This window comes from Schistocerca piceifrons, chromosome 9 (assembly GCF_021461385.2).
Source record: "Schistocerca piceifrons isolate TAMUIC-IGC-003096 chromosome 9, iqSchPice1.1, whole genome shotgun sequence".
In the NCBI taxonomy this organism is placed as follows: domain Eukaryota; kingdom Metazoa; phylum Arthropoda; class Insecta; order Orthoptera; family Acrididae; genus Schistocerca; species Schistocerca piceifrons.
This window is the reverse complement of record NC_060146.1, coordinates 227,574,585-227,602,465: the sequence shown is the minus strand read 5'-3', so window position 1 is coordinate 227,602,465 and position 27,881 is coordinate 227,574,585. Positions and strand designations below refer to the sequence as shown.

Genomic DNA, 27,881 nt, shown 5'->3' with positions numbered 1-27,881 from the left:
AAAAAAAAAAATTTCCGCTTTCAACACTACTGCTGCTATAAAATCCACCGTTCCCAGTTCACAAACAGTTCCTTTCACCTATTAAACAACCATTGGCTAGCTCTAACAACTTTCGCTACATTTCCATTTCCGTTTTCCCACAACACCAATCATTTTTTAGCCGCTTCCCACAGGTTTTAACATTATTATTTCTTTGTCAGACAATTGTTAGCCTCATTTTCATAATCTGCCACCACAAAACCACTCCTTTTAATACATTTACACGCAGTTTTTTCGAAATTATCCCGAATTTCTCCACCCTTTAACGTGTTTTGGAGGCAACACAACCACCTAACCTTTGTGCACATCGTTGTTTACCAACCTAAGTTCACCACAGGATCAACATAGCTCAGTTTTAACCAACACTTTTTCGACTTTTTCACACCAGATCTCCAGTTGCTTTCTAGTTCACCTTTATCTCTACCCATATATTTTTATTTTTATTTCCTTTGAGCCTCATGTTACACTTTCCACATTCCAATACCATGTCACCCTCACAACATCCCCACAACGACCCCATTAAGATTTATTTACATTCCCTCCGCAAACATGCCTTCCCCCTAGCCAGATTACGCTCCCATATTTTATTTACTCAGGCTTGTCTGACATTTGGCATTACCCCCAAAGGCCTCACACTTAAAGTTCCCATCTCTGGCTGTAACCATGCTTTCCATCAGTCCCTATACCAGTTCCAAACTGAACAATCCATAGCCCTCACCCGCCTAATCCTTCACCTACACATCAACTCAGCCAATGAACACACCTGTTAACTCCTATCCCAAATCAAAGTCCTCAATCTTTCCTCTCCCATATCCACACCGGCTCTTCAGAGCATTGTCCTACAGGCCAACTGCAAATTAGAACAGCATCCCACTCTCCACCTCAAAAAACTATCCCATCTCCTGGTTTCCCACCTCCAGAAAGGCAACTCACTCACCCTCCATGACCTTTCCAACAAACCTCAACCTCCTCTCGTTGCACACAGACACAGTCTCTCTCGTCTACTCAATCTCCCACTTCCAGCTGCACTCCCCCCAAAACCTCAAAATTCTAGTCAACACAATTTGGAACCACAACACCCCAATTCAGCAGTTAACCTTTCCTCCAAACCTCTCTCCCAATCCGAAACCTCTGTCCTATTCAGAGGCCTCACCTTCAGCCCCACTCCCAGATTCAACCTAACAGCCCTTGTCAAAGATTTACTGTCCTACGCTCGTAGTCTCTGCTGGAGATATCACTTTGCCATGAAGAAAAATAATCCTAATCCTATTCCTAATGATCCAACTCCCCAAGACACTATCCAAATTGAACACTGCCTGGAACAGTTCCGTTCTCCATCACAGCTGGACCCACCTCCTCTTTCTCAAAATCACCCTCTCCAAACCTTCCAGGAATTTCTCACTTCCAGCCTTGCCTCTCAATCTTTCTTGAAAAACCTTAATCCTACTCCCAACATCACCACAGCTGAAGCCCAGGCTATCCGTGATCTGAAAGCTGACCGATCCATCGTCATTCTTCCGGCCGACAAGGATTCCACGACCATGGTACTTGATCGTCAGGAGTATGTGGCTGAGGGACTGCGTCAGCTTTCAGACAACAGTACATACAAAGTTTGCCTAGGTAATCCTATTCCTGATGTCCAGGCAGAGCTTCAAGGAATCCTCAGAACCTTAGGCCCTCTACAAAACCTTTCACCTGACTCCAGACCCCACCGACACCCCGCACCCCTACCCTCTACCTTCTTCCTAAAATTCACAAACCCAAACATCCCGGCCGCCCCACTGTAGCTGGTTACCAAGCCCCCACAGAATGTATCTCTGCCTACGTAGATCAACACCTTCAGCCCATTACATGCAGTCTCCCATCCTTCATCAAAGACACCAACCACTTTCTTGAACGCCTGGAATCCTTACCCAATGTTACCCCCGGAAACCATCCTCGTAACCATTGATGCCACTTCCCTATACACAAATATCCCACACGTCCAGGGCCTCACTGCGATGGAGCACTTCCTTTCATGCTGATCACCTGCCACCCTACCTAAAACCCCTTTCCTCATTACCTTAGCCAGCTTCATCCTGACTCACAACTTCTTCACTTTCGAAGGCCACACATACCAACAATTAAAGGGAACAGCCATGGGTACCAGGATGGCCCCCTTGTATGCCAACCTATTTATGGGTCGCTTAGAGGAAGCCTTCTTGGTTACCCAGGCCTGACAACCCAAAGTTTGGTACAGATTTATTGATGATATCTTCATGATCTGGACTTAGAGTGAAGAACAACTCCAGAATTTCCTCTCCAACCTCAACTCCTTTGGTTCCATCAGATTCAACGGGTCCTACTCCAGATCCCATGCCACTTTTCTTGACGCTGACCTCCATTTGTCCAGATTTGGCCAGTTTCACACATCCGTCCACATCAAACCCACCAACAAGCAACAGTACCTCCATTATGACAGCTGCCACCCATTCCATATCAAACGGTCCCTTGCCTACAGCTTAGGTCTTCGTGGCAAACGAACCTGCTCCAGTCCTGAATCTCTGAACAATTACACCAACAACCTGAAAACAGCTTTCGCATCCCGCAACTACCCTCCCAACCTGGTACAGAAGCAAATAATCAGAGCCACTTCCGCATCCCCTCAAACCCAGAACTTCCCACAGAAGAACCCCAAAAGTGCCCCACTTGAGACAGGATACTTACCGGGACTGGATCAGACTCTGAATTTGGCTCTCCAGCAGGGATACGACTTCCTCAAATCCTGCCCTGAAATGAGATCCACCCTTCATGAAATCCTCCCCACTCCACCAAGAGTGTCTTTCCGCCGTCCACCTAACCTTTGTAACCTCTTGGTTCATCCCTATGAAATCCCCAAACCACCTTCCCTAACCTCTGGCTCCTACCCTTGTAACCGCCCCCGGTGTGAAACCTGTCCCATGCACCCTCCCACCACCACCTACTCCAGTCCTGTAACCCGGAAGGTGTACACGATCAAAGGTTGAGCCACGTGCAAAAGCACCCACGTGATTTACCAACTGACCTGCCTACACTGTGAAGCCTTCTATGTGGAAATGACCAGCAACAAACTGTCCATTCGCATGAACGGACACAGGCAGGCAGTGTTTGTTGGTAATGAGGATCTCTTCCAGTTACCCACCAGGCCTCAACCTCCACTAATTTCAAATTGCCGCCCCTCGTACATCACTTGTCTCTGAACAACATCTTTGCTTCTGTATTTCCGCCTCGACTGACATCTGTGCACCAACTCTTTGCCTTTACATATGTCTGCCTGTGTCTGTATATGTGCGGATGTGTGTGTGTGTGTGTGTGTGTGTGTGTGTGTGTGTGTGTGTGTGTGTGTGTGTGTGTGTGTGGGAGGGGGGGGGGGGCGTGCACGCACGAGTTTATACCTGTCCCTTTTTCCCCCTAAGATAAGTCTTTTCACTCCCGGGATTGGAATCACTCCTTATCCTCTCCCTTAAAACCTACATCCTTTTGTCTTTCCCTCTGCTTCCCTCTTTCCTGATGAAGCAACCGTGGGTTGCAAAAGCTTGAAATTTGTGATTGTGTGTTTTTTATCGTGTATCTATCAGCGCTTTCTTGTTTGGTAAGTCACAGCATCTTTGTTTTTTTAATATATTTTTCCCATGTGGAATGTTTCTTTCAATTTCATTTATAAAACTGGGAAGTCAAATATCAGTCTTCATAGATCTAGCTTTATAAATGCTCTAGTCGAACTTTAATAATGATTTATTTTCAAAATAAACTAAACTTATACCCACTATTTTACCCCCCCTTAGTGGTCGTATTTCCAAAAATGATGGAGCATATATTTTTTTTATTTCTGACCGAGAAACCAAACACCAATTTTCGTAGTCTTAATAGTGACATATTTTCAAAAAATATTTCATGTGGTACTTCGACTCTTTAGGGATGAAATTTTAAAAAATCACTTACAGAAAGATGCCTACAGTATACCTGGAAGATCAATATCATCTCCAAATATCAAGTTTCTATCCTGTTTGGTCTGTGTGATGGTGAGACAGTGGATCATCCAGGCCTTATCCCCCCCTTTAGAGGTCAAATTCCCAAAAACACTGAAACCTGTAATTTTTTATCTCTCACTGAAAAGCCAAACTCAAATTTTCATTAAACATTTCATCCTCTATTTAACCCCTTAGGGTTTGAATTTCCAAAAACACTAAAACAAATATTTTTTTATTTGTAACTGTCAAATACTAGTTTCGTAGATGTAATTTAAAAATGCTTTGGCAATTCCTTTTTCAAAAAATCTGCCACGAACTCGTTCATCCCCACAGGGAGGAAATTTCCAAAAATTCTGAAATGAGAAGCCAAATATCAATTTTTGTAGTTATAGCTTCATAATAGTTTTAACAGGTAAACATTTTCAAAAAGTCTTTCATCCCCTAATTAACACACTTATGGATGGAACTTTGAAAAATCCCTTCTTAAACAATGCCTACAGTATAAGAGCAACATCCCCAAATTTTAAATTTCTAAGCTCCATGCGCAATTTAATTGATCGACACTGGCTCCTGAGGAGAGACCTGTATCGGTCAGATCAGTCAGGTGGGAAACTGGGCGACATCTTGAACCATTCTGACACATCAAAGGTGGCCACATGGTTGCAATGTCTTTTAAACTGTGTCCCAAATAATTAATCTGTAGGTAGTGAACTGTGGTTTATTTGTCTCATAACGTCCACAATCTAAATCAGGAGACATGTTAAATCATGGTAAAATTTCATCATCTAACACTTAATTACCCCTTGCTCAAATGATCATTTCGTATGGTTAAAATGATTCTCCTCTGAAGAATATAATTTCGTAAATGTATACGGAGCAAACAGAATTTGCAGTTTCCAAAATAATGGGTAACAGGACTCTGTTCGCTGTGCAGTACACGTGTATTGCAAAAGGAAATTTTGCAGTTTCAGTATTTGAGATTCACTACTTTAACTTCCTCAGAAAATTATCTCGTATGTCTTGACAGATTCAAAGTAACTTTGATAAGCAATTTTTTGTGTTCTCAAGTCAGTGGAATTTGCTAGTATTTGCATTGCAAATGCAAAACTGCTTAGTTTATTTGACAGGAAGTCAATATGTGTATTCCACCTTAAGTTCTTGTCCACATTTAGTCCCAGGAATTTGCCAGTGTCAACTTCTTTGATAAGTTGATCGTTATGTTGTATTTTAAATTCCACACATTTTGAAATGTACTGTATGGGATTTTGCAACACACTAAACTGGAACCAGTTTTCTAAGGTATCCAGTGTGCTTATGATGGAGCTCTTTAATTTTTTCTGCATCTTCAATAAAACAAAAATATCATCTGCAAACAGAACTGATGCTGAATTTATATTTATGGGTAACTCATTTTCACAGAACAGGAAGAGGACTGGCCTCAAAATGGAGCCTTGAGCCACACCTTATGATACTGTACTCTATTTGGAATAATCGTTCACTGCACCTGACGCGATAGTTATCCTCTGTTTTCTGTTGTGTAAGTATGATGTTAGCCAATTTAGAGTACTGTCCTTAATCCAGTATTTGTCTAATTTGTAGATAAGCAAGTCATATTTCATAGAGTCAAATGCTTTTGTGCGATCACAGAAGATACCTTGCAACTTTACTCCTTTGATCCAATGTTTTACCTATCTTTTCAATAAAGTTATCAGTGCATCCAGAGTGTTTATTCCTGGTTGAAATACAAACCGGTTACTTATAATAATGTAATTTTTTACAATAAATTTTTTATCTGGTTTGCAGTTAGTTTCTCCAACACTTTTGACAGGACTGGAAGAATAGAAATAGGCCAATAGTATCCCATGTCTTCCCGCGACCCTTTCTCGAACAGAGGTCTGACTTTGATATACTTCAAAACATTGGGAAAGCATCCCTGTTCAAAAGGCTGGTTGAATATTTTAGTTAGGGGAGGTGCTATTATGCCACACACCCTTTTAATCACTTCAGTGGGTATCCCATCCCACCCAGCAAATTTTTTTTAATTTTTTAATGATAATATAACATTTTCCACATTCTTTATTGTGACTTTTTTAAAATCTGTATGATATTCAGCTTCTTGATGGATTCCAAAGGGATTTACTTTACTCTGGTACTCTGCTACATCAATATCTGACTTTGGCACATTTATGAAGAATTCATTTAAGCATTCTGATATTTGAGCTGGATTTACAATAAAGCTATCATCTACTTTAATCCTAGATATTCCATTACTAATAACTCTAACACCTAACTCTGATTTGACAAAAGACCATATTGCTTTTGTTTTACTTTTATGTTGTACGATGAACTTCCTGTCTGCAAATTGGTTGGCTGCCTTCACAACTTTTATAAATATAGCTTTATAATGACGGACATACTCGGTAAGACGTCTGTTTTTATTATATTTCAGCTCACTGTGGAATTTCCTCTTCCTGGCACTAGAAATTTTTATACCCTGGGTTATAAATTTAAAGTTTATTGGTTGTTTTGTTGCATGTAGTGCTAAGTGGAAAAGTTTAAATAAATATTTCAAGAAACTACTTATAAATTATTTAAGTTACTATTACTTGAAATACAGCTGTAGTAATGGCATTCAATCTCTCTTAACTTATTTCTAAATGTAAATGATTTTTTTTCCAGTGAAGTTCCTTTTCATATGGCTTTTGTTACAGGAAATTTCTTTCTTGGTAGTTAAATGAAAATTCAGAGTGGTCAGAGATTCCTAAATCCAAGAAAAATTCATAAACATCTCCAAATACATAATTTGTTAGAATATTATGAATACAGGTACCTGACTGTGCATTTACTCTTGTAGGTTGCATGAGGTTTATTTTGAAGCCAAAGTTTTTTTTATCAAGTCAGTGAATCAGGACATGTCATTGCTTTCAGTTATGACATTAATATCAAAGTCAGCAGCTATTACTATCATTTTCCTTTTTCTTTACTGAGTTTTTCAAGCAGACAATGAAATTTCACCAGAAAAGCTTCAACTGTAGCTTTCTCTGGTACTCTATAAATAGAAACCACTACGACATTTAGGTCCCTCAACTCTATACAGCAGCTTTCAAATACGCACTCTTCATTCAGATGGTTAAAATCATTTCTTATTTCATATTTTATATCAGAATGAGTAAGTATGAAAGAGCATCCATGTGATTTCTCTCATCTACAATAGCTGTTGGCTAGTTTGAAATTTTCAATTTTATTAAGAATTTTAATGTTATCAGATGTAAGCCGATGTGCACTGAGGAAAATAACTGATATGTCTACATTCAGAATAATAATTTGTAATTCACCCATTTGTTTCAAAAGTCAGCACTTTAGACCATTTATGTTCAAGTGCATTATATAGGGGCATTCTTTTACATTTATGGACTCAAGCATACTCATTCTTTCATACCATTTCAGTCTCACTGCTTTTGTTACCAAACACCGTTTCTCATCCCCATCACTTCTTATAAGTTTCCCCTATTTTGCAGAATTTTACACACGTCAGTGAACATTTTGCTAAAAATATTTGAACCTAACCTATTTAAATGCAGACTGTCTTTACCTAAACATTCATTACTTAAGAATTTATTCAGATTTTTCCCCATGAGCGAACATGTTACACTATTTTTCCAGCAGGTCATTTTCAGTGATGCACTTGGGTGTAGGGTGTAGTTCCAGGATGCACCGTTGACTTGTCACTACGATCCAGACTACAATTTTTGTACAATGCCTAAGGTGTGACAATAACAAACGTTTAATGTGACATATTTCCAAAATGAAACGATTGTATCGATCTGCAAGATGTGAAACAGTAAACGGCAATATCCCAGTTCTGCATATAAATTTGAGATTTTATGCAGTAAATGTTCACTATGAAAAAGTTTATTTTGAATCAAACGAACTAACTAACAAATATTATTGGCTTTCATGCCAGAAATCTACGCACTGACATCTCATACAGTAAATACTGGAGTATCCACAAAATGTGCATTAATAAGGCAATCTGCTTCTTTTAGAACTTCTGTAGGCACCTTTGTTAGGTGAAAGGAAAAATAATGGAACTGGCATACAGGCACACAAGTTGCTTTTGGCTGGGAAACAGATTTTTTTGCTTCAGTGTTTTCAGGGTGTGGGTGACCAACAGTTAGCAGCCCAAAGCTAGAAAGATACAAATTACCAACAAGACTCTAAAATGGTAACACACTGCCCCAACTCGCATCTGACCACTTCTCTTCAACCACTCAACCCCTCTAAGTATAGCTGCACTGCAGCAGTAGGCTGCTACAACGTGTGTGTGTGTGTGTGTGTGTGTGTGTGTGTGTGTGTGTGTGTGTGTGTGTGTGTGTGTGCGCGCGCGCGCGGGCGGGGGGGGGGGGGGGGGTGGGGGGGGGTGGGGTCGAGGCGGGCAAGCGCGCGCGCTCATGCACTTGTCCAAGACACGGTCCAAAGTTTTTCTAGTAGTGCCTGTTTATCAAACACATTCACAATTTGACAGTAATGCAGAACAGAAAGGAGACCTCCGTACCTATTGACGACACCTCCCCACCCCCGCGCTGCAGTTGCTGCTGCTGAGGGTGGTGGTTTGACGGCATCGGTCCTAGCCGGAGGCGCGGCTCCACCCTCTGTACAATGGTCGCCCTGCCAGTGGATGGTGTGCCCGCAGAACGTCCCACACCACTGCTGCCAGAGTCCACTTTCGAGACGTCTCGGTCGACAGGACACCCTGGATCTGCTGGCCCCTCGTCATCGTCTGTACCGGCATTCGGAAACATGGAGACGTCCAATCCATCCAATGTAACAACAAACTGTGGATTTGGACGTGCAACAGGCTCCCTGTATGAAAGACAAACGTAATGTTTCACTTATTTTAGGAACAAGAACTCTAGAGGAGCAATGTATGCAACAGGTCCTGTAAGTTGAGTATTACAAAGAAACCGGAGTGTATTCCTGTGACAGGATGTCAGAAAGGACATAAAAATTATAATATCTAAATAATGTCATTACAGTACAGTCCCAATATAATTACCCTCCCACACAGATGACTGAAAGAAACATCGGCCTCCCATCAGAAATGTCACCTAGTGTAACAATTCAACTCTGGTTGGACCAAACTCTTTCTGCAAAGGTAATGTAACTCTTAGCACATACCTTTTTCTTAAAGCCTCAGTTACACTGAAGAGAATGAAAGTAAGTACAAGAGAATGAGCATTCTGAGAACTAATTGCCCAAGAACGAGTACTTAAGTGCGCACTCCCTGAATATGAAAGCCCTTCTCGGCCTTGACCTTGGCATGATTACACACTAATTTACAGATTTTATGTCTTCAACTGATAAATATGAAGTTACTTTAATTCTTCTCGAGAAAGAAAAATAATGAAAAACTACAAGTATGGAATTCAGGGAATTTAATTGTAAATGAATGGTGGTCTCTTACTAAATAACTATGAACTTTTTGTTCTACTGTGGAATGATTAACCTGGGAAAAGTCTCCTATTTTCTTCATTGAATTGTCTTAAGAATCAGCTATCAACTACAGAAATTATTTAAAATGAAATGAAAGCTAATATTACTTCTGTTTATTTTACATATGAAGGGATCTGGAAAGGAATGAATGAGCTGAACACAGTTTTGAAATTTAACAGAACATTAACATTTGTATTTAAATCTTTTCCCAGTCTTACAGTTCTGTAACATTTACACTTATTTTGGAAATTGCAAATCTTAAATAATATTACTGCATATTTTTTCAAACTTTTGATGCTACATATTAAGACATTAAGTAAAACTTATTCAATGAAAGCAGTGGCCAAGTCCATGAGAAGTAGCGTAAACATTGCTTTTTCCATCATTATCCGAAATAAGAATCGAACCATATTTAAAAAGCATTGCAAGATTGTCTATTCTGAGAACTTCACGCATTAGTAAGACAATCTAATTTTCTTGTACTTCTAATCCACAAAATTTTTTCAAAACCTAGAGATCCTGGTATTTCTTATGAGAGATGGGTAGTATGTCTGAAAATATGAAGTAGATCCCGTCTGAATTTGGAACTATATCAAAGTAACAAACTGATCAAGTTTCGAGATTATTGTACAGTCTTATTGGTATAAGAAAACTCAGGAAATTCAAATCCTAGTCCATGGGATTTGCACCTGGATGAGCTGATTTCAAAGCAGCTGTCTCCAATGCCCCATTGTAAGTTAGTTTGAATTTCACCAGTCTCTAGGGAGTCATGTCTAAGTTGATTTCTCTAACAGGACATATAGGACAAGGACACTTCTGCTTGTAGAAGGGCATCAGGAGTGCTAACCATTGGTAGAAAGTTTCAGGTGTAGCTTCAACAAAATTAAATGGTGAAGGCTTTGGTTGAGCTCATATGAACACCTCCAGCCAATCATAATCAGTGATTTCTGTGTGAACTGTCTGGTTCATAAGCCCATGTTTTTATCACATTCCAAATAAGATTGCCCTCATTTTGAAAATTTTACCTTCACAGAGTCAAACTTTCTCTCTACCATAACCGAACTCAGCAAAAATTGAATAAATCTTATTTTAACCAGAAAATGAATCACACAATACATCAACATTTTTAACAACCTTGGAGTCATAACAAAATGTAAAAACAGACATCAAGACATCACAGCTACTTTATTTGGTAGAACACTCACGATAAAGGAAAACTGAAACTTCTGCATTGGACAAACAGTGGATGTTGAAAGTGTATATACGTAACTGCATTTATATTGTACAGCTTTGTTATGTCAGGCAGAGGCAGTTCTTTGTGCATTCTTTCTTAGCTTTGTTCTTCCTCTCATAAAATGTGTTGACTTGCAATTTGTGAAAATCTTTTAATTTTTTTAAATATTTCAAATCGGATGTAATATCTCTCATTTCTGCTAGTTCAGTGCACTTTTCTCTTTTCCATTTCTGTTATTTCACTTTGGCTGTATATCCTCGACAGGTACTACATCAATCTGTGCAGGGATACCTAAAGGAAATACTGAAGTAAACGTTAAACATGACTCCACATGTCCTAATATTATGAAAATGAAAGTTGCTACTCACCAGATGCTGTGGAGATGCTGAGTCGTAGGTAGGCACAACAAAAGACTGTCACAAATAAAGCTTTCAGCCAGTAGAGCCTTCGTCAAAAATAGACGACACACACACACACACACACACACACACACACACACACACACACACACTATTTTTGGCAAAGGCCTTACTGCCCGAAAACTTTATTTGTGACAGTCTTTTTGTTATGCCTATCTGCAACTCAGCATCTTCACTATATGGTGAGTCACAACTTCTCATTTGCAATCACTCGGTAAATTGTTACAGTCTCTTGTACCCAAATAAAATGTTTGTCTGGGTTCTGAATCAAGTGTTTTCTGAAGGAAAACATTTTGGTTTTTGAATATTAGCTTTAATTGAAAAGAGGCATTAATTTTTGTATGCAATATCCTACATGTATGGGAATGTTGCAAAACTGTTCAAATACAACAAAAGTTTGTAAGATGCAGTGGCTAGTTCACAGTTTCTCGTGTATCCCTCTCACTAGCAAGTCACTGTCGCATGACTGTTTGAGTGACGTCAATGTATCGCATGCTTCGGCATATTGGGAAATCTCGGGCATGCTGGAAAGCGAGTATTGTTTGGGGAGCCATGGCCTTTTGAATTCTTCAAAATAAATGTGACCTTGACTTTCAATGCTTCATCTCTAAATGTAGGATGACCTGTATAAATGTAAGACTACCCCCAAATACTCTCTACCAATACTGTACTAAACAATGTAAAAACGTAGATCTCAAAAGTGATATTATAATTTGTGAATATAAGATGAACCCGAATTTTTTAAATGACGAATTTGGGAAAACACCTCATCTTACAATTAGGTAAATACATTACTAAACCTGTTTTCATTGTTTATATCAGTGTATAGACTATTACAACTTTGATTCATTGTTTAGGGTCTTGTTCTTCCTATCCGTTTCTCAGTCATACAAATGACCTGTACCTTTCTGAGAACAGTAGTGAGGTCCATTCCAGTCAAGTGATTTATCCAATTTTCCCAGTCCTGTAAGTCACCTTTTAGGTTTTGTAACTATATATTTCTTTTCCTGTTTTCTAGTGTATCTGACTCCTGTTCTCAAAAACATTTCTGCTACCTGTAAGCTCTGTTCTCCTTTTTCCGTCTTTTTACTTACAAATATGAACTGTTTTTATGATTTACCTGTAGTTTTCACACCTTATAGTAGGACTACCGATTTTGTTAACAAAGATCTTCTGTTGTAGCACAGTGCACTGAATACCGTGCATTCTGGCTGTTATATGCACTACATTAACAAAGTCGGAAGTTTCATTATCAAACCAGACATTTGATACAATGCAACAAATAATTTGGCATTTCAATCGTCAGTGAGTTTCTTGTTCGAATGAACAGAACCAAAACCTCGAGTACAGAGTAAATTTCCATTCCACCAGTGCCAAACAAATGCTATACCTAACACACTGGAGACCAAATACGCTCCTTCACACACGGTGCTGGGGCATCGCGTATTTTATTGAGAATAAGAAAATATGGGAAGCCGGCAGTCGTAAAGCTGGTGACCAGCTGGCACGGCAGAGCTAGCCTCACTGCACTGAAACCGAGAGGCTGCCACCTCAAAATTCTCCAAAGCTGGCTACCTCGAAGTGATGTCCCCCTTTATTCTGTGGGTTTCTGGTCTCTCTATTTTGTTAAGAAAAGGACAGGAAAAGCCAATTTATTATAGTCCATGCAAAACAAATTTTATTACTCCAATTTGAAGCAGCCATCTGTTATAAATATTAGCCGTGTTCATGTTTAATTCAAATCCTGCAGTTGTCATAACATGGAGTTCGTATTTTGATAATCTGTTTCCAAAATTAATAACACTAGTAGAAAGAAAAAAACTTATTTATATTTGTCGTGTCCCAAGTAACATTAATTGGTCAAAGAAGCGGCAAAATACAGAATTTCTGACCACTATATTGGTATACTTCAATTTCTCTGTTTCTCTGGAATCTGAAATTCATTCTTTCAATAAAACATAGTTGACACAGAGAATTATCTTATCAATAAAACTGAAGAATTACAATCAGGAGACCATTTACAATAGGAACTGCCGACATTTCTGAGAATTTTTCATTTTTCCATTACGTCTGCATGGGGAAGAATAAATAGTCGCAATGTGATTCGGAAGCACTCTACCCAGAGAAGGAGAGGAGAAGAGGGGAACACATTTGCCAAGAACAATTCGAATTCTCTGACCTCACGTCTTTCGCTCCCCCACTCAATGGCAACTTTCGACAGCTTCCCTCACTTCAGCACAGGAACCAGTGCTCCGATACGGACAGATCGAGGGCTGGCACGTCTCGCTTCAAGATGACACATGACAACTCTGAGCTCTGCCATAAGTATTGGCGCCGCTCGCATGCCTCAGGTCCGCACGTGTGTGGGAAGGGGTCAGACACAGTGCGATCAGTAGATGGCAGGAACGTACTGCGTGGTGTCTCTCACTCTTTCCTCAAATTGCAAACATTTCCTTAGTGATGGAAGGCGAGTGGTAGACAGCTCAAACATTGGGTGCATTATGGAGCCCCTTCCCAATATAGCATTCGGAGCAGGACAGAAAACCAATACAAACCAGTATATCTGACAGGGGGCCTCATTCCAGATGTGGAGGCGGTCTCGCTTGCAGGGTGCAATCGGCTGCAAGTTGCTTTCACATCAGCAATGACGATGCTTGCAGCACGAGTTCGGAGACTGTCCTCAGTTCGTATAGGCAGGTGGCAGAAGTGTTAAAGGCTGCTGGCCGCACGCATGGGGTGTGAGCAGAGCTCTTAATTTACAGCATTATTCCCAGAGTCGATCGGGGTCCTTCGATTTTGGAGCCGACTGGTCGGTCTCGACCAAAGGATTTGTCAACTCTGTTACAGTCTCGGCTGCAGATTACTTACATTATTGGTTGGGGATTTGTAGGACTCCCCTTGATAGGTCAGGCGTGCACTAGAAGCAGCTGTTCGGATAGCAGAGTACTTATGTTGTGCACATGAGAGGTTTTTTTTTCAGGCTAGGCGTTAGCTAGAGGTACTCGGAGGAGCATTCGCCAGTCAAAACACAGCAAGGTAAGTCGGACTGTGTTCAGAGTAAAGACACTGACTGTCATAATTTTACCAGTAAATTGTCTCCATATTCATAACAGAGTTCACAAATTTACTGCCCCGGGGAAAGTTCTCATGCTCAAATCAATCCCGGGACCGAGAGCTGGCTGAAACCCAAAGTGGAAAGCTGTGAGATATTGAGCGGGTCACAGAACGTAAATCGGAAAGATGGATTAGAAGCCATTGGATGGGGTGTTCAGTGCGGTTGAAAAAAAAAAAATTTTTTTTCCTACTGAGGTTGAAGTTGAGTCTGACAGTGAAGTTATATGGTCATGCATAACAGGTGTAGATGGAAACAAGTTAATAGTTTGATGTTTTTGCTGGCCATCTGATTCTACTTTGACAGTTCTAGAATACCCATTTCATGGATTATTAGTTGGAGGCAACTGTAAGCTAATGATTGTAGACTGACGTGTCTATGGATACATTTCAAGGCATACAGGCAGTCATGTGAAGTAGTTTTAAATACATTTTCTGAAAACTGTCTCAAGCAGCTAGTTCGACAGCCCATGTACACTGGAAATATTGTCACGTAGAGGAAGGTGTAAGTAGATGAATGACAAATACTTAACGAAGGTTTACTCAGGACTCGCACATACAAGAGCACAGAGTAACCTGCCTCCGGCCAGAACACACATAGTATATATACAGCTACAGAATATTCCAGTACAATGAGTCCTGCCGTTTGTGGATTCTTTTAGAATGTACTCGAACTGAATTTAGAAATTAAAATGTTTTAGTTCAGGTGAGTTTTGAATTCACGACCCTCCATGCAAAAATCTAGTATCATAACCACTACACTACGGTGACTGCGCTATTCGGCTTCTTCTGCGACATTGTTCACTCCTTAAGACAGGCTCGTCCAAACTGTGCCCCTGGGGCGCTAGCGCCCGCGGCCAGCGCCCCGAGCGAATTCGTATGTTGTCGCATTAGGCGAGCCGTGTCGCTCAGCTGGCCGTGCAGACCGCCCGACGAGCCTCACCATGCCACTGTACGCAAATATTGCAATAGAAAAAAATTTATTTTGTGACCACACATCGCTGTCCTTCTCAGCGGAACTGGGGGAAAACGCATCTAAAACCAATATTTTTTGTTAGTTTTTTATTTGAGTTTCAATGAATGAAACAATTAATTGTTAAAGTGATAAAAGTGTTTTAAAAACAGGATTGTGTATGTTCTTTTTTGGCGTGCTACGAGCAAGAAACAGGTGGGCAAAGTTTGTGCGCAAGTTACAAATGATCGCTGAGAATTGGGAAAGCAGGGAAACGCTTTGCTGCTGGGAATCTCATCAAGGATTGCCTGGTCGACTCGGAGGCTTTTATTTGTCCACCAGACCTCACGGGAAAATTTGAAAAAAATAGCTCTTTTGCCTCAAACTGCTGCTCACAGAGTCAAAGATATGGTTTCAGATATGGAGCAGCAATTAATGGAGAGTGCGGCAAACTTAATTTCACTTTCTATCGCTCTTGACGAGTCCGCGGACGTTGCGGACAGCTCTCATCTCGTCATATTCATTCGAGGTGTCGACGACAATCTGCGTGTCACCTAAGAATTTCTCGATCTTATACCATTAAAAGACACAACCACGGGTTTGGGTATTTTTCTAGCTGTGGAAAATGTGTTAGAGTCAATAGGTTTAAAATGGGAACGCCTGAGCAGTGTAACAAGGGATGGAGCCCCTGCACTACAAGGGGTACGCACTGGATTTCTGAGTTACGTGAGGTCAAAAATGGCTGAAGTTGGCTGTTCCTTATTCGCAACAGTCCATTATCTGATACACCAGGAGGCACTTTGTCCGAAGATTGTCAACATAAAAAAATGTTATGGACAAAGTTCTGTGAACGGTTAATTATCTTCGCTCAAATGGACTCACACATCGCCAATTTAAAGAATTTCTGGCTGAGATGGAAGCGGAATACCCGGATATCCCCTACCACACCAAAGTAAGATGTCTCAGCAGAGGAAAGGTGCTTCATCGGTTTTTCTCATTGAGGGGCGAATTAAATACCTTTTTGGAAATGAAAGGACGTCCAGAAGAATTACTTTGTGATCCTAAGTGGGTGGCGAATTTGGTTTTTTGAGTGACCTTACTGGTCATTTAAATACTTTGAACATTTCACTCCAACGTGAAAATCACTATACTAGACAGCATTAAAGAAGATGTGGATTTTTCAGATTATGTTGCAATCATTTGCGAATTACAAGAACGGTTTGAAAAAAGATTTTTGGAAATAAGTGAGCTTCAATCGGCCTTAGATATACTTTTTCACCCGTTTTCCCTTCGGCATAGGACATCTCACGAGTGCTTCAACTAGAGCTGATTGACCCGCAGTGCGATATCCGTCTGAAGGACTGCTTTCTCATGTGTAAAACTTTGGATGACTTTTACAGCTGTCTTCCACGAGAGAAATATCCTCTTTTGCACAAGCACGCGACCTAAGTTCTCTCAATGTTTGGTTCCACGTATATCTGTGAGTGCTTTTTCTCTCTTTTAAGGCTTGCCGAAACTAACAACCGTTCATTACTCAGCGATAAAAATTTGACTAATTCTTTGAGGTTATCAGTCTCAGGGAATATTGTACCAAACATTGACAAAACTGTTTCCTCGAAAAAGAAGAAAGTGTAAAATGTTAATTGTCTTCTTTAACAATGTTGACTGTAAGAATTAAAGAACTTTATAACCTTAATTCTATTTTAATAAGTTTTCAAACTTGGTCGGTTAAAATTATTACGTACAAAACAGCAAACTAAGGATCTGATTTCTAAACTCTGAAAAGGGATACAAAGAGATGTAGCCCGAAGTACAACAAAAAATATTTACTTGTAACTGCTAACAGTAAGAATGAGACTCTATATCCCTTACATAAAGTTATTTCTAAAATAGAATATTTATGACTCTAGTTCATTAAAGAAACTGATATAATTTTCAGAAGACGCCTATTGTACATATGACGAGTGTGCACGTGCAGTGCTAATAGAATGAACCTGTGGGTCAGAAAACAACTAAGATGTTTTTTGATTCTTGTTTTGGATATTGTTGTCTAAAGCTTTGCGTAGTAATTCTGCCACACGAACACTAGTTGTTACCTAAACAGTAAACGGTTTGCTTGTTTTACCGCTCATCAGCGTCTTTTACGGAGGTGAGCTTCCTCTGTTATTTTGTTTGTGTTGGATCGACTGCGGGACAGTCCACCGCAGAGCAGTGGTGCATGGTCTCACTCGCTTCGCAGCTCTCTCTCTCTCTCTCTCTCTCTCTCTCTCTCTCTCTCTCGCTCGCTCCTATGTTGACACTAGCGACACACGGTCGTGGACGGGTCGCTGAACTACACTGCTGGGCATGGGCGCAATTCTTGGATGAGCCTGCCTTAAGAGAACAGCGTCTCGGTGTTACGTCCTCCTAGTATGGGAATGAGTCGTCGGTCCTGTATTCTCCGACTAATGTTCGCCCTGGCGTTCTTCGTTACCTTTCTGCTTGTTGCCTGTCACTGGAGCTTCGAATTTACCCTGGGTTGCAGGATCCTTACACGGCTTCATACGAAGGACGTGGACCATATCTTTGATCTTTCGTCGCGTCGGGGTCGAAATCTTCAACTTCATAAGTAACATCAGACAACTGTCTTACAACCTTATAAGGTCCGAAGTAGTGCCCGAGGAGCTTCTCTCAGAGAGACCAACCTTCCGAACGGGAGTGAAGATCCAGACGAGGTCACCAGGCTGGTAGACAACAGGGCAGTGGCTCACATCATACGTACGGTGATCGTTTTCTTGAGCCTGCAGGGTGCAGAGTCAAACTAACTACCAAGCTTCCTCCGCTCTGGTTAAAACCTGGCCGATGTGGCCGTCATCCGTGTCATCGTCGCCTCACGCCCATCCACCAGGAAAAATGGCGTAAATCCTGTGATGTCTTGTTTGGCGGTGTTGTAGCAAATGTCACGAAAGGTAGCACCTCATCCCAGTTGCTCTTCTCAACATTGACAAACATTGATAGCATGTCAGCCAAGGTCTTATTAAGGCATTCAGTAAGCCCATTAGTTTGCGGGTGGTAGGCAGTCATTATGTGATGAGTAATGTCGCACCGACGGTTTATCTCTGTCACAAGATTCAACTGAAAAACTTTCCCTCAACCCTTAATTAATGACCTTGGGGCACTGTGTTTTCATACAATGTCTTCTACAATGAATTTGGCTATCTTGAATGTTTCGGCTCTTTTCACGGCTTTTGTAATGGCATAGCGCTTCAGATAATCAGTGCAAACAATAATCCATCTATTGCCACTAGCAGACATTGGAAATCATCCAAGGAGGTCAATCCCAACACGCTGGAAAGGCGTTTCGGCTGGTGGAATTGGTGCGAGTCAGCCAGGTGGTTTCTGAGGAACTGCCTTCCTCCTCTGGCACTCCTGACAGTGTGACACATAGTGACGGACGCTCCTAAATAAATCTGGCCAGAAAAATCCCTTGCGGATCCTATCGTATGTCTCAATAAAGCCTAAATGTCTGGCCTGAGTTGTGTTATGGAATTTCTGTAGAACATTGAAGCACATGTTTTTAGGAATCACTGGTAGCCATCTCTTTCCAAACGGATCAAAGTTTTTCTTGCATAGTAATCCATTAACTACCTTAAATTGTCCTTTCACATCCTCTGACCGATTTAAGGCAAGCATAATTTTAGAAATCTTGGCGTCCTTCTTCTGCTCAGCAGAGAGTTCCTGGAGTGCAGCGAGACAGTCACTATCTTCATCAAAGTGTTGATGGTCTTGCACAGGGTCTTTTGGGAGACAGTCGGCATCTTGGCGTTTTCTTCCACTTTTGTACACTATGGTAATGTCATATTCTTGAAGACATAGTGCTCATCCAGCGAGTTGTCCCCTTGGATCCTTAAGACCTGTCAACCAACGAAGTGAATGATGGTCTGTAACAACTGTGAATGGCCATCCATAGAGATACTGCCTAAATTTGCACATGGCCCAGTTCACAACAAGACATTCTCTTTCTGTAGTTGAGTAGTTTCTCTCGGCTGCACCAGAACAGCACTGATCCCATACCCACTGGCATCCGTGTGTAGTTCTGTAGGTGCTCTCTCATCATACAGACCAAGTACAGGGTCAGTCGTCAGAGCTTTTCACAGCACATCGAAAGAATCTTGTTGAGTAACACCCCAGATAAATTTAGCATAGGCTTAAACAACTCTTGGAGTGGCCTGGCTTTGATACAAAAGTCTTTGATAAAACGACGGTATTAAGAACACAATCCGAGGAAGCTTCTCACATCTCTAATACTTTCAGGAATAGGAAATTCTGTTATACCTCTCACCTTTTCTGGGTCTGGACGCACACCTTTGTTTGACACAAGGTGGCCAAGTATTTTGATTTCTTTTGCTCCAAAGAGACACTTTCTTGGAATATGTTTCAGTCCAGCTTGTTAGAGACACTTAAGAATGGCCCTCAGTCTTTTTATATGTCCATCAAATGTCTCTGAGAACACTATAATGTCATCTAAATAACAAAGACACATCGTCCACTTCAAGTGTCTTAGAAGATTATCCATCACTCTTTCAAAAGTTATTGGTGCATTACACAAACAAAACAACATTACCTTAAACTCATACAGGCCCTCGGGTGTGATGAATGTAGTTTTCTCACAATCAGCCTCATCTACTTCGATTTGCCACTATCCCGAGTACAAGTCCATGGTTGAGAAAAACTTAGCCTCCTTTAGACAATCTAGTGTATAATCAATTCGTGGAAGAGGGTAAACGTCCTTTTTATTTATCTTATTAAGCTTCCTGTAATCAACACAAAAGCACCAACTGCCATCCTTCTTCCTGATGAGAACCACTGGTGATGACCATGGGCTCTGAGAAGGCTGAACGATGTCATTCTTCATCATTTTCTCTACCTCGTCGTGAATTATTTGATGTTCCTTTGCTGACACACAGTATACTCTCTGGCTTATTGGTAGATGGCTTCCAGTGCTAATTCAGTGCTTCACCGTCTATTTGTCTAATTTGCTCTTCACCTGTGGATTAAAGCATTCAGAGAAGTCTTGAAGAATGGCAAGTAGCTTCTTCTGTTGTTCCTTAGTGAGATCTGGCGATAGTCAAGCTAGAAGATCTTGTCTCGTAGTGGGAGCGCTCAATTCGCTCACGCACTCTGCATGGGCGGTTTCTATGATGTTCAGCTGTTCTGCAATTAACAGCTCAGTGTTTGCTACACACATGCTTCTTGGAAGAATCTGCGGTTTCTGGCGACAGATCTATTCTTAAATGAGATGACAGAGGCTGGGAAGACCAAGTTATTCTTCTGTGGTATGCTTCTCTTACATTCCACTACAAGATCCATGGGTTGATGCATGGAATAACAAGACAGTTACCTTCTAGCACTAACCGCAGGAATGAGCACTTCATCCAGCACACATAGTTCCCACACACTCTGATGTGCATCTTCCTGTCCACAGTATCTCATCTCGTATAGCATAATCTTCGAGCGACCACAGTCTATAATTGCTTGAGAAGCTTTCAAAAAGTCCCATCCGAGAATGACGTCATGACTACACTCTTGTAAGACGATGAATTCTAACGGCTGTGTGTGGCCACTTATACTCATATGAATCTTCCTGTGGGTTTTACATATTTCCCAATAGCCACCTTCAGCAGAGATGTTTTGTTGTCGACGAATACAGTTTTCTGCAACTGGCAACGATACTTCTCCGAAATGACTGAATATGATGCTCCAGAGTCCACAAGAGCTTGGGTTGGTCAACCATCCAGGAGGATATCGATGTAGTTTCCTATCATTTTTGTAGTGATCGATGATGGAGGATTTTTCTCTTCGGCGGCTTCACCTCAAAGGAAGGTCGCACCCTTTAGTTTTCCAGGTTGCGGTGGCTAGGTGACCAGATGGAGCTCCTAAACAGTGATGGAGACCTTGATCGACATGTTGGGGAGCGCCCTCTCCAGTGGCTGGCTTGCGGCAATGGTGACCTACGTCATCCTGCACCCACATCTTCTCGTCCATCTTCATCGTCCCAGATTTGGCGTCGGCTAAGATCGGTCTGCTGTCTTCTGGTGCGGGCGTCATCATCAAATATCCGCCGCCTTTCTCGACAATAGTGCACCACATGTCCTGGTCATCCACAGTGGAAACATACTGGTTGGTTATCCTGGGTCCTCCAGACATCAGTCTTCCTTTGTGCCCAAACAGGTTCCTCATGCAGCATTGTAGGAACGTTACTTCGCCTGGGACTCAACTATTTTACCGTTTTAAAGAGAAATGCAGGACGAGAGATTGGGTTCAATGTTTGTTCCACTTCCTCCCTTATGGCCTCTTGAAGCGTCTTGGGTTTTTGCTTGCCGTGCAATCCGAGTGCCTTCTGAACTTCCTCTCTCACTATCTGATGAAGAACACCTGTGAAATCAGTTTCTTCCTCCATCACAGACATCGATACAATGTTTGGAAGCTGTTCAATCTTCTTGCGTGTAATTCTTTTTTGGTGCATCGTCTCGATATACTGGCCCATTTTATGAAGTCGTCTGCTGTCGAAACCTCCTTCAGCAGTAGGGCTTGATACATGTCCTCAGCAACACCCTTCATGAGATGTGCAACCTTATCTTCCTCCTCCTTTCGAGGATCCACTATTTTACGCAGCTCCAAGACGTCTCGAATGTAGGATGCTGTCGTTTCTCCTAGAGGCTGTGTCCTGCACTTTAATTTTTATCTTCAGCCTTGCACTTCTGTCGTCATGTGTCGCCGAAATACTTGCACAGTTCTGCCTGGAATACTTCCCAGCTTGTGAATTTCTCCTCGTTGTTCTCAAACCATTGCTTGGCAAGTGCCCTCCAAGTAAAAAAATATGTTAGCCAAACACACAGTATCATCTCATTTGTTAAATTTGGCTATAAGCTCACATACCTTCAGCCACTTGTTTGGATCTTAGCTCTCGTCACCAGAGAACACGGAAGGATGTCTCATGTGGTGGCACACAGTTGCGGTCATCGTGATGTCTTCTCCTGTCTTGGATAGATTGCGATCTGTTGAATATGGTCCGAACTCGGGTTTCTCGCAATGTAAACGGCGGCTCTGTCATGGCCTGATGGGAAGCCACTGTGTCATCGATAATGTGCGGTATCACAAGTTCCAAAACCCAGCGCCTCCACCAGCAGAATGTCACATAGAGGAAGGTGTAAGTAGATGAATGACAAACACTAACTTCACTTAACTAAGGTTTATTCAGCATTTGCACATTCAAGAGCGTGGAGCGAGCTACCTCCGGCCAGAACACATACGGTACATATACATCTACAGAACATTCCAGTACAGTGATTCTTGCCATTTGTGTATACTTGTGAAGAGTTTGACAGAGCACTGAAAGACCTGAGTCGAAACAAGGCCCCGGGAGTAGACAACATTCCATTAGAACTACTGATGGCCTTGGGAGAGCCAGTCATGACAAAACTCTACCATCTGGTGAGCAAGATGTATGAGACAGGCGAAATACCCACAGACTTCAAGAAGAATATAATAATTCCAATCCCAAAGAAAGCAGGTGTTGACAGATGTGAAAATTACCGAACAATCAGTTTAATAAGCCACAGCTGCAAAATACTAACACGAATTCTTTACAGACGAATGGAAAAACTGGTAGAAGCGGACCTCGGGGAGGATCAGTTTGGATTCCGTAGAAATGTTGGAACACGTGAGGCAATACTAACCTTACGACTTATCTTAGAAGAAAGATTAAGAAAAGGCAAACCTACGCTTATAGCATTTGTAGACTTACAGAAAGCTTTTGACAATGTTAACTGGAATACTCTCTCTCAAATTCTGAAGGTGGCAGGGGTAAAATACAGGGAGCAAAAGGCTATTTACAATTTCTACAGAAACCAGATGGCAGTCATACGAGTCGAGGGGTATGAAAGGGAAGCAGTGGTTGGGAACGGAGTGATACAAGGTTGTAGCCTATTCCTGATGTTATTCAATCTGTATATTGAGCAAGCAGTAAAGGAAACAAAAGAAAAATTCGGAGTAGGTATTAAAATTCATGGAGAAGAAGTAAAAACTTTGAGGTTCGCCGATGACATTGTAATTCTGTCAGAGACAGCAAAGGACTTGGAAGAGCAGTTGAATGGAATGGACAATGTCTTGAAAGGAGGATATAAGATGAACATCAACAAAAGCAAAACGAGGATAATGGAATGTAGTCAAATTAAATCGGGTGATGCTGAGAGGATCAGATTAGGAAATGAGACACTTAAAGTAGTAAAGGAGTTTTGCTATTTAGGGAGTAAAATAACTGATGAGGGTCGATGTAGAGAGGATATAAAATGTAGACTGGCAATGGCAAGGAAATCGTTTCTGAAGAAGAGAAATTTGTTAACATCGAGTATAGATTTAAGTGTCAGGAAGTCGTTTATGAAAGTATTTGTATGGAGTGTAGCCATGTATGGAAGTGAAACATGGACGATAACCAGTTTGGACAAGAAGAGAATAGAAGCTTTCGAAATGTGGTGCTACAGAAGAATGCTGAAGATAAGGTGGGTAGATCACGTAACTAATGAGGAGGTATTGAATAGGATTGGGGAGAAGAGAAGTTTGTGGCACAACTTGACTAGAAGAAGGGATCGGTTGGTAGGACATGTTTTGAGGCATCAAGGGATCACAAATTTAGCATTGGAGGGCAGCGTGGAGGGTAAAAATCGTAGAGGGAGACCAAGAGATGAATACACTAAGCAGATTCAGAAGGATGTAGGTTGCGGTAGGTACTGGGAGATGAAGAAGCTTGCACAGGATAGAGTAGCATGGAGAGCTGCATCAAACCAGTCTCAGGACTGAACACCACAACAACAACGTGTATACTTCTAGAATGTACTTGAACCAAATGTTGTTGTTGTGGTCTTCAGTCCTGAGACTGGTTTGATGCAGCTCTCCATGCTACTCTATCCTGTGCAAAGCCTCTTAATCCCCCAGTACCTACTGCAGCTTACATCCTTCTGAATCTGCGTAGTGTATTCATCTCTTGGTCTCCTCCTACAATTTTTACCCTCCACGCTGCCCTCCAATACTAAATTGGTGATCCCTCAATGTCTCAGAACATGTCCTACCAACCGATCCCTTCTTCTAGTCAAATTGAGCCACAAGCTCCTCTTCTCCCCAATTCTACTCTAATACCTCCTCATTAGTTATGTGATCCACCCATCTAATCTTCAGCATTCTTCTGTAGCACCACACTTCTCTTCCTGTCTAAACTATTTATCGTCCCCGTTTCACTTCCATATATGGCTACACTCCATACGAATACTTTCAGAAACGACTTCCTGACACTTAAATCTATACTCAATGTTAACAAATTTTTCTTCTTCAGAAACGCTTTCCTTGCCATTGCCAGTCTACATTTTATATCCTCTCTACCATCATCAGTTATTTTGCTCCCCAAATAGTAAAACTCCTTCACTACTTTAAGTGTCTCATTTCCTAATCTAATACCCACAGTATCACCCAATTTAATTCGACTACATTCCATTATCTTCGTTTTGCTTTTGTTGATGTTCATCTTATACCCTCCTTTCAGGACACTGTCCATTCCGTTCAACTGCTCTTCCAAGTCCTTTGCTGTCTCTGACAGAATTAGAATGTCATCGGCGAGCCTCAAAGTTTTTATTTCTTCTCCACGGATTTTAATACCTACTCCGAACTTTTCTTTTGTTTCCTTTATTGCTTGTTCAATATAAAGATTGAATAACATCAGGAATAGGCTACAACCTTGTATCACTCCCTTCCCAACCACTGCTTCCCTTTCATACCCCTCGACTCGTATGACTGCCATCTGGTTTCTGTAGAAATTGTAAATAGCCTTTTGCTCCCTGTATTTTACCCCTGCCACCTTCAGAATTTGAGAGAGAGTATTCCAGTTAACATTGTCAAAAGCTTTCTCTAAGTATACAAATGCTAGAAACATAGGTTTGCCTTTTCTTAATGTATTTTCTAAGATAAGTCGTAGGGTCAGTATTACCTCACGTGTTCCAACATTTCTATGGAATCCAAACTGATCTTCCCCAAGGTCGGCTTCTATCACTTTTCCCATTCGTCTGTAAAGAATTCACTTTAGAATTTTGCAGCTGTGACTTATTAAACTGATAGTTCGGTAATTTTCACATCTGTCAACATCTCCTTTCTTTGGGATTGGAATAATTATATTCTTCCTGAAGTCTGAGGGTATTTCGCCTGTCTCATACATCTTGCTCACCAGATGGTAAGAGTTTCGTCAGGACTGGCTCTCCAAAGGCTGTCAGTAGCTCTAATGGAATGTTGTCTACTCCGGGGGCCTTGTTTCGACTCAGGTCTTTCAGTGCTCTGTCAAACTCTTCACACAGTATCATTTCTCCCATTTCATCTTCATCTACATCCTCTTCCGCTTCCATAATATTGTCCTCAAGTACAGCGCCCTTGTATAGACCCTCTATATACTCCTTCCACCTTTCTGCTTTCCCTGCTTTGCTTAGAACTGGGTTTCCATCTGAGCTCTTGATATTCATGCAAGTGGTTCTCCTTTCTCCAAAGGTCTCTTTAATTTTCCTGTAGGCAGTATCTATCTTACCCCTAGTGAGATAAGCCTCTACATCCTTACATTTGTCCTCTAGCCATCCCTCCTAAGCCATTTTCCACTTCCTGCCGATATCATTTTTGAGATGTTTGTATTCTTTTTTGCCTGCTTCATTTACTGCATTTTTATATTTTCACCTTTCATCAATTAAATTCAATATTTCTTCTGTTACCCAAGGGTTTCTACTAGCCCTCGTCTTTTTGCCTATTTGATCCTCTGCTGCCTTCACTATTTGATCCTCTGCTGCCTTCACTATTTGATCCTCTGCTGCCTTCACTATCTCATCCCTCAAAGCTACCCATTCTTCTTCTACTTTATTTCTTTCCCCCATTCCTGTCAATTGTTCCCTTATGGTCTCCCTGAAACTCTCTACAGCCTCTGGTTCTGTAAGTTTATCCAGGTCCCATGTCCTTAAATTCCCACCTTTTTGCAGTTTCTTCGAACCAAATATAGAAATTAAAGTGTTATAGTTCAGGTGAGTTTTGAACTTACAACCCTCCATGCAACAATCTTGTATCATAACCACTACACTACGGCGACTGCGCTGCTCGGCTTCTTCTGCGACAATATCTTAGACCTCATAGCTACAAATAGGCCAGACTCTATCGACAACGCCTGCACTGAAAAGGCGATTGGTGATCGTGATGTCATTATAGCAACTACGGCTACAAAAGTTAATACATCAGTTCAGAAGGTTAGGAGAGTAATTCTGCTAGAAACAGCATATAAGCAGTTGTTAGCATCTTACTTACACAGTGAAGGGCCATCACTTAGTTCCAGTGAGGTGGATGTAGAGGAATTATGCGCAAAGTTTATGCAGATTGTAAATTGTGGTCTGGAGAATTATGTTCCGAGTAAGAGGATTAAGGGTGGGAAAGAGCCACCATGTTCCAATGACGAGATTCAGAAAATACTGAGAAAGCAGAGGGTGTCGCACACTCGACTTAAAAGAGAACGGGCAAACGGTGACAAGCAGAGGTTAGAAGATATTTGTTCGTCTGTCAAAAGACCTATGAGCAAAGCATACAACTATCACCACTACCACACCTTAGCAAAAAATCTGGCAGAGAACCTGAGAAAATGCTGGTCCTACGTAAAATCAGTAAGTTGTTCTAAGGCTTCCATGAAGTCACTTGTTGAGTAGTCTGGTGTGGCAGTTCAGGACAGCAAAACTAAAGCCAAAGTTTTTAATTTCACATTCAAGAAATTGTTTACACAGGAGAATTGTACAAACATACTACCATATGATCAAACAGATGCCTGTATGGACGACATAGTAATAAGCATCCCTGGCAAGAGAAACAACTAAAGAAGTTGAAAACACATGTCACCAGGTCCAGATGAAATTCCAATTTGGTTTTCCAAAGAGTACTCTACAGCACTGTCACATACTTGGCTTGCATTTATCATCAATCTCTTACCCAGTGCAAAGTCACAAGTGACTGGAAAAAAGTGTAGAGGACTCCTGTGTTTATGAAGGGCAAAAGAACGAACCCACATTATTACAGACTAATATCTGTAACATCGGTTTGCATGGAATTCTTTAACACATTCTCAGTTTGAGTATATTAAATTTTCTTTGAGACCAAGAAGCTTACATCCATGATCAGCATGGCTTTATAAAACATCACTCGTGCAGAACTCAACTTGCCCTTTCCTCACACAATTAGCTGTGAATTACGGATGAAAGGCAACAGGCAGGTATCATATTTCTAGATTTCCAGAAAGTGTGACACGGTGCCCCATTGAAGGCTTTTAAAGAAGGTAAGAACATGTGGAATAGGTTCAAAGATATGTGAGTTGCTCAAAGACATCTAAAGTTATAAAACCCAGTTTCTTTTCCTCAAAGGCGAGTGTTAATCAGAGACTTGGGTATCATCAAGAGTGCCCCAGAGAAGTGTGATAGGACTACTATTATTCTCTATATACACAAATGATTTGGCACACTGTGAGCGGCAGTCTGTGGTTGTTTGCTGACGAGGTGTCAAAATTGAGTGACTGTAGGAGGATACAAGATGACTTTGACAAAATTTCTAGT

General features: G+C 41.2%; 1 protein-coding gene across 5 annotated transcripts in view; it reads right to left on the bottom strand.

Annotated features, from left to right (window-relative positions):
- The window catches only part of LOC124717052 (zinc finger CCCH domain-containing protein 14), a 192,382-nt gene that overhangs the window by 59,973 nt on the left and 104,528 nt on the right, over nt 1-27,881 (bottom strand). For all 5 annotated transcript variants that reach the window (XM_047243727.1, XM_047243728.1, XM_047243729.1 and 2 more), the window contains one exon: nt 8,584-8,891. In XM_047243727.1, coding sequence (XP_047099683.1) covers nt 8,584-8,891 — 308 coding nt within the window. The remainder of the gene's footprint in view (nt 1-8,583; nt 8,892-27,881) is intronic.